General features: G+C 40.8%; 1 protein-coding gene across 7 annotated transcripts in view; it reads left to right on the forward strand.

The window, feature by feature from the left end:
• The window catches only part of scramb1 (scramblase 1), a 67,007-nt gene that overhangs the window by 28,376 nt on the left and 21,949 nt on the right, over positions 1–16,682 (forward strand). For all 7 annotated transcript variants that reach the window (XM_071680143.1, XM_071680142.1, XM_071680144.1 and 4 more), the window contains 2 exons: positions 6,417–6,521; positions 11,797–12,014. In XM_071680143.1, the coding sequence (XP_071536244.1) occupies positions 6,417–6,521; positions 11,797–12,014 (323 nt within the window). The remainder of the gene's footprint in view (positions 1–6,416; positions 6,522–11,796; positions 12,015–16,682) is intronic.

Below are 16,682 nucleotides of genomic sequence, written 5' to 3' on the forward strand. Positions count from 1 at the left end.
GCAAGATAATCTGCTTAATTTTCTCACTGCAAATGTTATAGTCTTTCTCTTCAGGCAGCACAAAATTTTAACCCATATTTTTCTCTTCTTCATAAACGAAAGTAGGAATAGTCCTGCATGTTATCATAGCTGCACAGTTGCTTTGGCTACTAAACTAAATGCAGTTAGCTGTAAAATGATGTGCAATACCTTGACTAGGGTTACCCCAACTAGAATATTAGTTGGGTGTTTGTAGAGCTCTTTTTAAGCAATGGGTGTTTTCCCTAAATACATGTATATAGTGTTTCATGTACATTAGATATTACTCTCACTTATTTTTGTATAGTAGGCCTAACTATGTATAAGCACTAGGGTTACATCCTTTTGTTTATGTTATGTAAAAGGGTGAATGAAAGGACATTTTCAGGATATTGAAACCCTTTCCTAAATGAAGGAGCCTTACAATGATTACCCTCTTTATTAATCTTTTTGTCTATCTCCATCCATGTGTTTGATCTTGTGTTGTCTTCATTTGTCTACCACTGTCCTCTTTCTTTAAGCATGCAAGCCATCCGGATACTTGAAATATCTGGATGAAATATGGCATGTAGATGTTAAGAGTTAACTTTGTTTCATTGTGGCCTGTTGACTAAATCACTTAACATGATGAAATTTAGCATGTTGATTTTCCTAGGAGTGTGAATGTACATTTTAGAGGTTTAATTGAATTTAATCAAACTTTTCACTTAAAGATTTGGTGAATGCCAAAATTATGTGTGAAGTTTGTGAGAAATTTAACACTGATGCTTGGATGTTAGACCCAATTTTATATAGGTTAGGTTAAAGAAAATAGGAGCTGTAGATATAGATAACTTACATAGTATGATATAGTTGGAGTTAGGAGGATAGATAAAGAATGAAGATGAGAATGAATCATTAGAAAGATGGGTGGATGAAAGCATTTCAAGATAATGTGATAAAAACAAGGATGATTACTGTATTGAGTGGTGTAATTACAGAGCCATGAAGGGGAATGATAAATTTTTGAGCTCTAGAAATGAAAATAGAACGAAGTTGGGTTTGTAGAGGCATTTGAATTTTTGCAGGGAAATAATGCAAATGACTGGGAGATGTATAAAAGAAAGAGGCAGGAGGTCAAGAGAAAGGTGCAAGATGTGAAAAAGAGGGCAAATTAGAGTTGGGGTGAGAGAGTATCATTAAATTTTAGGGAGAACAAAAAGATGTTTTGGAAGGAGGTAAATAAAGTGCATAAGATGAGGGAACAAATAGGAACTTCAATGAAGGGGGCTAATGGGGAGGTGATAACAAGAAGTGGAAATGTGAGAAGATGGTGTAAGTATTTTGAAGGTTTGTTGAATGTGTTTGATGATAGAGTGGCAGATATAGGGTGTTTTGGTCAAGGTGGTGTGCAAAGTGAGGGAGTTAGGAAAAATGATTTGGTAAACAGAGAAGAGTTAGTAAAAGCTTTGCGGAAGATGAAAGCTAACAAGGCAGCGGGTTTGGATGGTATTGCAGTGGAATTTATTAAAAAGGGGGTGACTGTATTGTTGAGTGGTTGGTAAGGTTATTTAATGTATGTATGACTCATGGTGAGGTGCCTGAGGATTGGCGGAGTGCTTGCATAGTGCCATTGTACAAAGGCAAAGGGGATAAAAGTGTGTGCTCAAATTACAGAGGTATGAGTTTGTTGAGTATTCCTGGTAAATTATATGGGAGGGTACTGATTGAGAGGATGAAGGCATGTAAAGAGCATCAGATTGGAGAAGAGCTGTGTGGTTTCAGAAGTTGAAGTTGTAGAGGATGTGTGGATCAGGTGTTTGCTCTGAAGTATGTATGTGAGAAATACTTAGAAAAGCAAATTGATTTATATGTAGCATTTATGGATCTGGAGAAGGCATATGATAGAGATGATAGAGATGCCCTGTGGAAGGTATTAAGAATATATGGTGTGGAAGGCAACTTGTTAGAAGCAGTGAAAAGTTTTTATTGAGGATGTAAGGCATGTTTACATGTAGGAAGAGAGGAAAGTGATTGGTTCTCAGTGAATGTAGGTTTGCGGCAGGGATGTGTGATGTCTTCATGGTTGTTTAATTTGTTTATGGATGGGGTTGTTAAGGAGGTTAATGCAAGAGTTTTGTAAAGAGGGGCAAGTATGCAGTCCTTTGTGGATGAGAGAACTTGGGAAGTGAAGCAGTTGTTGCTCGCTGATGATATAGCGCTGGTGGCTGATTCGGGTGAGAAACTGCAGAAGCTGGTGACTGAGTTTGGTAAAGTGTGTGAAAGAAGAAAGCTGATAGTAAAATTGAATAAGGGCAAGGTTATTAGGTACAGTAGGGTTGAGAGACAAGTCAGTTGGGAGGTAAGTTTGAATGGAGAAAAACTGGAGGAAGTGAAGTGTTTTAGATACCTGGGAGTGGATCAGGCAGCGGATGGAACCATGGAAGCAGAAGTGAATCATAGGGTGGGGGAGGGGGCGAAAGTTCTCGTAGCGTTGAAGAATGTGTGGAAGTCGAGAACATTATCTCAGAAAGCAAAAATGGGTATGTTTGAGGGAATAGTGGTTCCAACAATGTTATATTGTTGCGAGGCGTGGGCTATGGATAGAGTTGTTCGCAGGAGGGTGGATGTGCTGGAAATGAGATGTTTGAGGACAATATGTGGTGTGAGGTGGTTTGATCGAGTAAGTAATGATAGGGTAAGAGAGATGTGTGGTAATAAAAAGAGTGTGGTTGAGAGAGCAGAAGAGGGTGTTTTGAAATGGTGTGGTCACATGGAGAGAATGAATGAGGAAAGATTGACCAAGAGGATATATGTGACAGAGTTGGAGGGAATAAGAAGTGGGAGACCACATTGGAGGTGGAAAGACAGAGTGAAAAAGATTTTGAGTGATCGGTGCCTGAACATGCAGGAAGGTGAAAGGTGTGCAAGGAATAGAGTGAATTGGAACGATGTGGTGTACCGGGTTTGACGTGCTGTCAATGGATTGAACCAGGGCATGTGAAGCGTCTGGGGTAAACCATGGAAAGTTGTGTGGGGCCTGGATGTGGAAAGGGAGCTGTGGTTTTGATGCATTATTACATGACAGCTAGAGACTGAGTGTGAATGAATGTGGCCTTTGTTGTCTTTTCCTAGCACTGCCTTGCACACATGAGGGGGGAGGGGTTTGTTATTCCATGTGTGGCGAGGTAGCAATGGGAATGAATAAAGGCAGTGTGAGTTATGTACTTGTGTATATATGTATATGTCTGTGTGTGTATATATATGTATATGTTGAGATGTGTAGGTATGTATATTTGTGTGTGTGGACGTGTATGTATATACATGTGTATGTGGGTGGGTTGGGCCATTCTTTCGTCTGTTTCCTTGCGCTACCTCGCTAACGCGGGAGACAGCAACAAAGCGAAATGAATAAATAAATTGTCTTCCTTATGAGGAAATCTTTTCAAATCCAACTTCATAGGGATGATTATAATAAGATGATATTTGCATCAAGCAAGAGAAATGGAAAATTTTAAGAAAGTTGAGTAATGGTGTTAAGTTGTTACCATGTGATGCATTTGGTTATTTGTATGAAAAAGGTTATCACTGATGAGGAGGAAGAGGATAAGAAACAGGACAGAATGCTGAGGGAAACTTTTCTTAATAGGGAAGGAGGGAGAGGATGATTCAGTTCATCAAAGATTACAGAGATAGATGAGGCACAGAGGAAGAGGTATGAGAAAACAGGAGTGATGCAAACCAAAAGAAGGAAACTTGGAGATAATACCTTGATGCCATATAGTTTCATAGGTTGTTGAGATAAATCACTGAGGAAATGATGGTTTAGATTACTAGGTTAAAAGATAAGTAGATATACTGCTAGAGGGCATTGCAAAGCCTGCACAAACACAAAAAGTAAGACATAAACTGGCTGATAGGATATTAGATTTATGGGAATTACAAGAGGTAGTAAGTAAGTAAGTAACAGACAGTAACTTGGGTTATGTAGATGATCCTTGTTGCTGTAACAAATCATGCACTGGAGAAAACTTCTAATTACCTCATTTCATGAAGAAAAAAATGTCTGCTGTTTATTTTTCTCCAGGAATAGTACTCAGTTGCACATTTTCAAGAATGTTATCAACTTTGAAAACAAGGATGCTGCTTCCAAACCAAATCAGTATTGTAACTCGTGCTTTGCTTTGTGCAGCTTTTTTTTTTATTCTAGGATTTGATAGATAATTTTGGTCTTATACTTGGGTGACATTTAACAAAAACATGTGTAAATTAAAAGTGTATTTATGAGTCCTCAATATCATCACATTTCATTTTTAATCTTTTTTATCATTTTGAATTTTTAGTAAAAAAAATTAGTGCTTGTTTAAAAGGTGGAATTAGGTGGACTCACTCAAAATTAACAGGAAATAGTGTACAGCAGATGTTGGTTGGATATCATTAGGGAGATGTGGCTGTATCAGTAAAATCAATGCATTTCGTAGTTAATCATAGAGGTTTCCAGGTACAAAGAGAATGGTATAAGCATATAGCAGCAGGCCAGGAATAACAAATGAATTAGCTCATGTTCTCTGCATATCAGTAGAACCCACTAGCCATGGTGTCTAACAGTATTGTATACTTTAATATGAAGATTCTTTCATTGTTTTTAATGATGAGAGTTGAATGAAATTTAGTAAATGAATTTTTTTTATAAAAATCCAGTGGATCTGTTCCTTGGGAAGTTATTTTTTTTTTTATTTTATTATACTTTGTCGCTGTCTCCCGCGTTTGCGAGGTAGCGCAAGGAAACAGACGAAAGAAATGGCCCAACCCCCCCCCATACACATGTATATACACACGTCCACACACGCAAATATACATACCTACACATCTTTCCATGGTTTACCCCAGACGCTTCACATGCCTTGATTCAATTCACTGACAGCACGTCAACCCCGGTATACCACATCGATCCAATTCACTCTATTCCTTGCCCTCCTTTCACCCTCCTGCATGTTCAGGCCCCGATCACACAAAATCTTTTTCACTCCATCTTTCCACCTCCAATTTGGTCTCCCTCTTCTCCTCGTTCCCTCCACCTCCGACACATATATCCTCTTGGTCAATCTTTCCTCACTCATTCTCTCCATGTGCCCAAACCACTTCAAAACACCCTCTTCTGCTCTCTCAACCACGCTCTTTTTATTTCCACACATCTCTCTTACCCTTACATTACTCACTCGATCAAACCACCTCACACCACACATTGTCCTCAAACATCTCATTTCCAGCACATCCATCCTCCTGCGCACAACTCTATCCATAGCCCATGCCTCGCAACCATACAACATTGTTGGAACCACTATTCCTTCAAACATACCCATTTTTGCTTTCCGAGATAATGTTCTCAACTTCCACACATTTTTTAAGGCCCCCAGAATTTTCGCCCCCTCCCCCACCCTATGATCCACTTCCGCTTCCATGGTTCCATCTGCTGCCAGATCCACTCCCAGATATCTAAAACACTTCACTTCCTCCAGTAGAAGTAGCTAATGTAAAAATTTTGTACATTACTTCAGTTCATCGTAATACATTGAAACTTGCATAACTTTTTATGAGTGCATCATATGATGTACATAAAAATTGTTGCATGCAGTTTAAGCCCAGAACTTAACTTGTATTGTTTATATTTCATTTATTTTGCTTTGTCACTGTCTCCCGCATTAGCGAGGTAGCGCAAGGAAACAGACGAAAGAATGGCCCAACCCACCCACATACACATGTATACACATACACATCCACACACGCAAATATACATACCTATACATCTCAATGTATACATATATATACACACACAGACATATACATATATACACATTTACATAATTCATACTGTCTGCCTTTTATTCATTCCCATTGCCACCCCGCCACACATGAAATAACAACCCCCTACCCCCTCATGTGTACGAGGTAGTGCTAGGAAAAGACAACAAAGGCCACATTCGTTCACACTAAGTCTCTAGCTGTCATGTAATAATGCATCAAAACCACAGCTCCCTTTCCACATCCAGGCCCCACACAACTTTCCATGGTTTACCCCAGACGCTTCACATACCCTGGTTCAATCCATTGATAGCACGTCGACCCCGGTACACCACATTGTTCCAATTCACTCTATTCCTTGCATGCCTTTCACCCTCCTGCATGTTCAGACCCCGATCACTCAAAATCTTTTTCACTCCATCTTTCCACCTCCAATTTGGTCTCTCACTTCTCCTCGTTCCCTCCACCTCTGACACATATATCCTCTTGGTCAATCTTTCCTCACTCATTCTCTCCATGTGACCAAACCATTTCAAAACACCCTCTTCTGCTCTCTCAACCACACTCTTGTATTGTTATGTGGTATTAATATTTTTCTGTTATGTAATATTCTCCAGGAGGATGGATGCCTGCCCCTGTTGTAAGCAACTGCCCCCCAGGCCTTGAATACCTTACACAAATTGACCAATTGCTCGTTAAGCAGAAAGTGGAACTGATGGAAGGTGAGTTGAATTCTTTAAGAAAAGGGAAGAAGGTAAAATCAGAAAGATTTAGGTTTCTCTTTGCCTTTGTTTCCCTCTTTCAAATGATGCCCATGACCTAATCTTGCTGTGCGGTGATATTTTGCTATGTATGCAAGCTGTGGACTGTGGAGAGTAAAGTGCTATGAGTTGAATATTACAGGGAAACTGAGAAATATGGATTTTTCTGATGGAAGATTTTGGAAATTATTGGTAAAAAGGTGAATGATAACTGAGTAAATGCCTTCAACAGTGGACTAATGACAGGATCTGGAATAGCCCATTGTGTGTATCAGTGCTAAACTAATGCAATGTAATTGACTAATTTCTTAAGAGCATTGTATAAAAGTAGTGAATGAATAAGAGTAAAGTGAGTATACAGTGACAGATATGAAAGAGATGGAGGCTGGAAGTTAAAGCTGTGTTATTCATAAAGTTTAGGTTCTTGGTATTGTATATGGCATCAGATGGAACTGTAGAGGCTGATATGAGCCATACGTTGGGAGAGGGGTTCTGAGGTCTTAGGAACATTGAAGTATGTGTGGAAAGAAATAATTTCCTGTTTGGGCAAAGATTGGTATACATAAAGGTTTGATAGTCTTGGCAGTGTTGTATGGATGTAAGCCTTGGGGACCAGAATGCAAAAGAATGGAAGAGGATGGATGTGCTGGAATTAAAATTCCTAAGGACAGTATGGTGTGTGAGGTGCGTTCATTACGTAAGAAATGACAACATAAGAGGGAGTTTTGGTATCAAATGGCAGTCCAATCAAGAAAGCTGACCAGAATGTGCTGAAATTATTTGAATAAGTATAGAGGACGATTAAAGAAAGACTTAACTAAGAGGATCTATGTGTCAGAAGACAAGTTAGCCAGTGGAAGGGGAGTTCAAGAGAGTTTGAAGGATGAATAAGTAAGAAGGGCTTTGAAATATTATGGCTTAAACATTCAGGAGGATGAGAGGCATGCTTGGATATTCTAGAATGAATTGGACTGATGTGGTTTACAGTGGTTGGTGTGCTGTTAGTAGGCTGAACTAGAGCATAGAGAGCATTCAAGAGAAAGCATGGAATGCTCTAAGGAGCTTGAATCTGGATGATGAGTTATGGTTTCAGTGCATTGTGTATGACAGCTTGAAAGTGGATGTGAGCAGTTGAAGCTGATGTTCATCTGCTCTTGGCTTTACCTTGCTAAGGCTAGAAACAGTAAATAAGTGTTAAAAAAAATGCATATAGATGGTGCTGCTACACTAATAGGGAAAACAGTGACTAAGTATGAAAAAAGTTAGATGTATATTATTATTATTATTATTATTATTATTATTATTATTATTATTATTTCTCCCTGAGAATGAGGAGAAAGAATAATTCCCACGTATTCCCTTTGTGTTGTTGAAGGCGACTAAAAGGGGAGGGAGCGGGGGGCTGGAAATCCTCCCCTCCAGGTTTGTTTGTTTTTTCCAAAAAAGCAGCAAGTATGAATATGTATATATGTATATGTCTGTGTATGTATATATGTATACATTGAAATGTATAGTTATGTATATGTGCGTGTGTGGGTGTTTATGCGTATACATGTTTATTTGGGTGGGTTAGGCCATTCTTTTGTCTGTTTCCTTGCACTACCTCGCTAACGCAGGAGATAGCTGTCATGCGTAATGCATGAAAACCACAGCTCCCTTTCCACATCCAGGCCCCACAGAACTTTCCATGATTTACCCCAGATGCTTCACATGCCCTGGTTCAATCCATTGATAGCACGTCGACCCTGATATACCATGTCGTTCCAATTTACTCTATTCCTTGCATACCTTTCACCCTCCTGTATGTTCAGGCCCGGGTTGCTCAAAATCTTTTTCACTCCATCCTACCACCTCCAGTTTGGTCTCCCACTTCTCGTTCCCTCCACCTCCGACACATATATCCTCGTTGTCAATCTTTCCACACTCATTCCCTCCATGTGACTAAGCCATTTCAGTACACCCTCTTCTGCTCTCTCAACCACACTTTTTATTACCACACATCTCTCTTACCCTTTAATTACTTACTCGATCAAACCACCTCACACCTTATATTGTCCTCAAACATTTCATTTCTAATGCACAACCCTATTTATAGCCCATTGTTGGAACCACTATTCCTTTAAACATACCCATTCTTGCTTCCCCGGGATGAAGTTCTGGCCTTCCACGCATTCTTCAACGCTCCCAGAACCTTCGCCCCCTCCCCCACCCTGTGATTCACTTCCACTTCCATGGTTCCATCCGCTGCCAAACCCACTCCCAGATATCTAAAACACTTCTCTTCCTCCAGTTTTTCTCCATTCAGATTTACCTCCCAATTAACTTGTCCCTCAACCCTACTGAACCTAATTACCTTGCTCTTATTCACATTTACTCTCAGCTTTCTTTCACACACGTTACCAAACTCAGTCACGAACTTCTGCAGTTTCTCACCCAAATTAGCCACCAGTGCTGTATCATCAGCGAACAACAACTGACTCATTTCCCAAATCCTCTCATCCACAACAGACTGCATACTTGCCCCTCTCTCTAAAACTCTTGCATTCACCCCCTAACAACCCCATCCATAAACAAATTAAACAACCATGGAGCCATCATGGACCCCTGCCACAAACCAACATTTAATGAGAACAAATCACTTTCCTCTCTTCCTTCTTGTACTTGTACACATGCCTTACATCCTTGATAAAAACTTTTCACTGCTTCTAGCAACTTACCTCCCATACCATATACTCTTAATACCTTCCACAAAGCATCTCTATCAACTCTTATCATATACCTTCTCCAGATCCATAAAAGCTACATACAAATCCATCTGTTTTTCTAAGTATGTCTCACATACATTCTTCAAAGCAAACACCTGATCCACACATCCTCTACCACTTCTGAAACCACACTGCTCTTCCCCAGTCTGATGCTCCGTACATGCCTTTACCCTCTCAATCAATGCCCTCCTATATAATTTCCCAGGAATACTCTACAAACTTATACCTCTGTAATTTGAACACTCACCTTTATCCCCTTTGCCTTTGTACAATGGCACTATGCATGTGTTTCACCAATCCTTAAGCAACTTCACCATGAACCATACATTGAATATCCTTCCCAACCAGTCAACAACATGGTCACCCCCTTTTTTAATAAATTCAACTGTAATACCATCCAAGCCTGCCACCTTGCCAGCTTTCATCTGCAAAGCTTTCACTACCTCTTCTCTGTTTACCAAACCATCAAACCATTCTCCCTGACCCTCTCACTTCGCACACCACTTCAACCAAAACACCCTATATCTGCCACTCTATCATCAAACACATTCAACAAACCTTCAAAATACTCACTCCATCTTCTCACTTCACCACTTCTTGTTATTACTTCCCCATTTGCCCCCTTCACTGATGTTCCTATTAGTTCTCTTGTCTTATGCACTTTATTTACCTCCTTCCAAAACATCTTTTTATTCTCCCTAAGATTTAATGATACTCTCTCACTCCAACTCTCATTTGCCCTCTTCTTCACCTCTTGCACCTTTCTCGACCTCCTTCCTCTTTCTTTTATACATCTCCCAGTCATTCACACTACTTCCCTGCAAAAATCATCCAAACGCCTCTCTCTTCTCTTTCACTAACAATCTTACTTCCTCATCCCACCACTCACTACCCTTTATAATCTGCCCACCTCCCATCTTTCTCATGCCACAAGCATCTTTTGCACAAGCCATCACTGCTTCCTTAAATACATCCCATTCCTCCCCCACTCTCCTTATGTCGTTTGCTCTCTTCTTTTTCCATTCTGCACCCAATCTCTCGTGGTACTTTCTCACACAAGTCTCCTTTCCAAGCTCACTTCACCCCAACATTCTCTCTTCTTTTCTGAAAACCTCTGAAAACCTCTACAAATGTTCACCTTCGCCTCCACAAGATAATATTATATTTTTTTTTTTTATTATACTTTGTCGCTGTCTCCCGCGTTTGCGAGGTAGCACAAGGAAACAGACGAAAGAAATGGCCCAACCCCCCCCATACACATGTATATACATACGTCCACACACGCAAATATACATACCTACACAGCTTTCCATGGTTTACCCCAGACGCTTCACATGCCTTGATTCAATCCACTGACAGCACGTCAACCCCGGTATACCACATCGCTCCAATTCACTCTATTCCTTGCCCTCCTTACACCCTCCTGCATGTTCAGGCCCCGATCACACAAAATCTTTTTCACTCCATCTTTCCACCTCCAATTTGGTCTCCCTCTTCTCCTCGTTCCCTCCACCTCCGACACATATATCCTCTTGGTCAATCTTTCCTCACTCATTCTCTCCATGTGCCCAAACCACTTCAAAACACCCTCTTCTGCTCTCTCAACCACGCTCTTTTTATTTCCACACATCTCTCTTACCCTTACGTTACTTACTCGATCAAACCACCTCACACCACGCATTGTCCTCAAACATCTCATTTCCAGCACATCCATCCTCCTGCGCACAACTCTATCCATAGCCCACGCCTCGCAACCATACAACATTGTTGGAACCACTATTCCTTCAAACATACCCATTTTTGCTTTCCGAGATAATGTTCTCGACTTCCACACATTCTTCAAGGCCCCCAGAATTTTCGCCCCCTCCCCCACCCTATGATCCACTTCCGCTTCCATGGTTCCATCCGCTGCCAGATCCACTCCCAGATATCTAAAACACTTCACTTCCTCCAGTTTTTCTCCATTCAAACTCACCTCCCAATTGACTTGACCCTCAACCCTACTGTACCTAATAACCTTGCTCTTATTCACATTTACTCTTAACTTTCTTCTTTCACACACTTTACCAAACTCAGTCACCAGCTTTTGCAGTTTCTCACATGAATCAGCCACCAGCACTGTATCATCAGCGAACAACAACTGACTCACTTCCCAAGCTCTCTCATCCCCAACAGACTTCATACTTGCCCCTCTTTCCAAAACTCTTGCATTTACCTCCCTAACAACCCCATCCATAAACAAATTAAACAACCATGGAGACATCACACACCCCTTATGATATTATTATTGTTAGTATTGTTATTATTATTGTTATTATTATTATTATTATTATTATTATTATTATTATGATTATTATACTTAATTGCCATTTCCCACATCAGGAGTCATATGTACAGTATAGATATATATTTATGCATATTGCATCATCTCTGTCTTCTAATATCCTAGAATTTTTTTCCGTGTTCAACAGCCTTTACTGGATTTGAAACATCTAATAAGTATAAGATACAGAACTCAGCAGGGCAGCAAGTGTATTTCGCTGCTGAAGACACAGATTGCTGTACTCGACAGTGTTGTGGTCCAATGCGGCCATTTGACATGAAGATTTTGGATAACACACAAAATGAAGTGATTCACTTAAACCGTCCCTTGGCATGTAGTACATGCTGGTGCCCTTGCTGTTTACAGGTAAATGATATTGTTGGCAGAAGCACTTTGCCATCTGGTTTGCACATCTTTTTTTTTTATATTTTTTCTTTTGAATTTTTTTGGACTTGTATAGCTTCAGCTCTATCTTTATGTTTATACCCACAAACTTTATGTCACTCTGCATTGGATACACCTTACAAAGAACAATCACCTATAAAAAGAAGGAAGAAATGCTTGATATAGTCAAAACTCATTTATCTATTCATGTCCTCTAAGGTTAATCAATTGGTGCAATGTACCCTTCAGTACAAGAAAATGGTAGAGATAGAATTAAAAACTATGTTTATGATATATTTGTTGTTATTATATTTCCAATTTCTTGGGATGGTTGTGATACTTTTGATACTAGGGTAGGAAGGCTGCAATAGAGACTTTTGTGTTGTGTGCATTGGCCCTTTTTGGTATCCTGTATGATTGAGCCTGGAAATTCTATCAGTGTGAATATACCCAGTGAAAGGTGCATTAAGAAATAAGATATTCATACAGAATTAGTTGTAGATTTAAAGTTAAAAGCATATTATGAACTCCCGTTGTGTAGCAGTTAGCGTTCCTGACCGTGACACTTTCAAGGGCCACCTTGGGTTGAGTGCATAGCTTTAAATCCTGGTTGCAGCCATCGGTCCACAGTCAACCCAGCTGTTCCTCCACCCCTAGGAGCTGGTCCATAAAATGGGTAACTGGCTCAGGCCAGGGTATATATATTATTTTTTTTTTTTTATTATTATACTTTGTCGCTGTCTCCTGCATTAGCGAGGTAGCGCAAGGAAACAGACGAAAGAATGGCCCAACCCACCCACATACACATGTATATAAATACACCTCCACACACGCACGTATACATACCTATACATCTCAACGTATACATATATATACACACACAGATATATACATGTATACATAATTCATTCTGTCTGCCCTTATTCATTCCCGTTGCCATCCTGCCACACATGAAATAACATCCCTCTCCCCCCACATGTGCACAAGGTAGTGCCAGGAAAAGACAACAAAGGCCACATTTGTTCACACTCAGTCTCTGGCTTTCATGTATAATGCACCGAAACCAAAGCTCCCTCTCCACATCCAGGCCCCACAGAACTTTCCATGGTTTACCCCAGACCCTTCACATGCCCTGGTTCAATCCATTGACAGCACGTCGACCCCGGTATACCACAGCATTTCAATTCACTCTATTCCTTGCACGCCTTTCTTCCTCCAGCATGTTCAGGCCCCAATCACTCAAAATCTTGTTCACTCTGTCTTTCCACCTCCAATTTGGTCTCCCACTTCTCCTCGTTCCCACCACCTCTGACACATATATCCTCTTTGTCAATCTTTCATCACTTATTCTCTCCATGTGACCAAACCATCTCAAAACACCCTCTTCTGCTCTCTCAACCACACTCTTTTTATTACCACACATCTCTCTTACCCTTTCATTACTTACTCGATCAAACCACCTCACACCACATATTGTCCTCAAACATCTCATTTCCAGCACATCCACCCTCCTCCGCACAACTCTATCTATAGCCCACGCCTCGCAACCATATATCATTGTTGGAACCACTATTCCTTCAAACATACCCATTTTTGCTTTCCAAGATAACGTTCTTGACTTCCACACATTCTTCAACACTCCCCCACCCTGTGATTCACTTCCATGGTTCCATCCGCTGCCAAATCCACCCCCAGATATATATATATATATATATATATATATATATATATATATATATTTTTTTTTTTTTTTTTTTTTTTTTTTTTTTTTTTTCCGCTGTCTCCCGCGTTTGCAAGGTAGCGCAAAGGAAACAGACGAAAGAAATGGCCCAACCCACCCCCATACACATGTATATACATACACCCACACACGCAAATATACATACCTACACAGCTTTCCATGGTTTACCCCAGACGCTTCACATGCCCTGATTCAATCCACTGACAGCACGTCAACCCCAGTATACCACATCGATCCAATTCACTCTATTCCTTGCCCTCCTTTGACCCTCCTGCATGTTCAGGCCCCAATCACACAAAATCTTTTTCACTCCATCTTTCCACCTCCAAGTTGGTCTCCCACTTCTCCTCGTTCCCTCCACCTCCGACACATATATCCTCTTTGTCAATCTTTCCTCACTCATTCTCTCCATGTGCCCAGACCATTTCAAAACACCCTCTTCTGCTCTCTCAACCACGCTCTTTTTATTTCCACACATCTCTCTTACCCTTACGTTACTTACTCGATCCAACCACCTCACACCACACATTGTCCTCAAACATCTCATTTCCAGCACATCCATCCTCCTGCGCACAACTCTATCCATAGCCCACACCTCGCAACCATACAACATTGTTGGAACCACTATTCCTTCAAACATACCCATTTTTGCTTTTCGAGACAATGTTCTCGACTTCGACACATTCTTCAAGGCTCCCAGGATTTTCGCCCCCTCCCCCACCCTATGATCCACTTCCGCTTCCATGGTTCCATCCGCTGCCAGATCCACTCCCAGATATCTAAAACACTTTACTTCCTCCAGTTTTTCTCCATTCAAACTTACCTCCCAATTGACTTGACCCTCAACCCTACTGTACCTAATTACCTTGCTCTTATTCACATTTACTCTTAACTTTCTTCTTTCACACACTTTACCAAACTCAGTCACCAGCTTTTGCAGTTTCTCACATGAATCAGCCACCAGCGCTGTATCATCAGCGAACAACAACTGACTCACTTCCCAAGCTCTCTCATCCCCAACAGACTTCATACTTGCCCCTCTTTCTGAAACTCTTGCATTCACCTCCCTCACAACCCCATCCATAAACAAATTAAACAACCATGGAGACATCACACACCCCTGCCACAAACCTACATTCACTGAGAACCAATCACTCTCCTCTCTTTCTACACGTACACATGCCTTACATCCTTGATAAAAACTTTTCACTGCTTCTAACAACTTTCCTCCCACACCATATATATATATATATATATATCCCTGGGGATAGGGGAGAAAGAATACTTCCCATGTATTCCCTGCGTGTCGTAGAAGGCGACTAAAAGGGAAGGGAGCGGGGGGCTGGAAATCCTCCCCTCTCATTTTTTTTAATTTTCCAAAAGAAGGGACAGAGAAGGGGGCCATTTGAGGATATTCCCTCAAAGGTCCAGTCCTTTGTTCTTAACGCAACCTCGCTAATGCGGGAAATGGCGAATAGTATGAAAAAAAAAAAAATATATATATATATATATATATATATATATATATATATTTCTTTCATACTATTCGCCATTTCCCGCGTTAGCAAGGTAGCGTTAAGAACAGAGGACTGGGCCTCTGAGGGAATATCCTCACCTGGCCTCGTTCTCTGTTCCTTCTTTTGGAAAATCAAAAAAAAACGAGAGGGGAGGATTTCCAGCCCCCCGCTCCCTCCCCTTTTAGTCGCCTTCTATGACATGCAGGGAATACGTGGGAAGTATTCTTTCTCCCCTATCCCCAGGGATAATATATATATATATATATATATATATATATATATATATATATATATATATATATATATATATGTATATATATGAAGTGGATTGAATCAAGGCATGTGAAGCGTCTGGGGTAAACCATGGAAAGCTGTGTAGGTATGTATATTTGCGTGTGTGGACGTATGTATATACATGTGTATGGGGGGGGTTGGGCCATTTCTTTCGTCTGTTTCCTTGCGCTACCTCGCAAACGCGGGAGACAGCGACAAAGTATAATAATAATAATAATAATGAAGTATGAAGTCTGTTGAGGATGAGAGAGCTTGGGAAGTGAGTCAGTTGTTGTTCGCTGATGATACAGCGCTGGTGGCTGATTCATGTGAGAAACTGCAGAAGCTGGTGACTGAGTTTGGTAAAGTGTGTGAAAGAAGAAAGTTAAGAGTAAATGTGAATAAGAGCAAGGTTATTAGGTACAGTAGGGTTGAGGGTCAAGTCAATTGGGAGGTGAGTTTGAATGGAGAAAAACTGGAGGAAGTAAAGTGTTTTAGATATCTGGGAGTGGATCTGGCAGCGGATGGAACCATGGAAGCGGAAGTGGATCATAGGGTGGGGGAGGGGGCGAAGATCCTGGGAGCCTTGAAGAATGTGTGGAAGTCGAGAACATTATCTCGGAAAGCAAAAATGGGTATGTTTGAAGGAATAGTGGTTCCAACAATGTTGTATGGTTGCGAGGTGTGGGCTATGTTTAGGGTTGTGCGCAGGAGGATGGATGTGCTGGAAATGAGATGTTTGAGGACAATGTGTGGTGTGAGGTGGTTTGATCGAGTAAGTAACATAAGGATAAGAGAGATGTGTAGAAATAAAAAGAGCGTGGTTGAGAGAGCAGAAGAGGGTGTTTTGAAATGGTTTGGGCACATGGAGAGAATGAGTGAGGAAAGATTGACCAAGAGGATATATGTGTCGGAGGTGGAGGGAACGAGGAGAAGTGGGAGACCTAACCTAACCTAACCTAACCTAACCTAACCTAACCTAACCTAACACACTCATTCAGCTGCTCCCAAAACACTTGCCTCTCATGATCTTTCTTCTCATGCCCAGGTGCATATGCACCAATAATCACCCATCTCTCTCCATCAGCTTTCAGTTTTACCCATATTAATCGAGAATTT

The sequence above is a fragment of the Panulirus ornatus genome, chromosome 31 (assembly GCF_036320965.1).
Source record: "Panulirus ornatus isolate Po-2019 chromosome 31, ASM3632096v1, whole genome shotgun sequence".
NCBI lineage: Eukaryota > Metazoa > Arthropoda > Malacostraca > Decapoda > Palinuridae > Panulirus > Panulirus ornatus.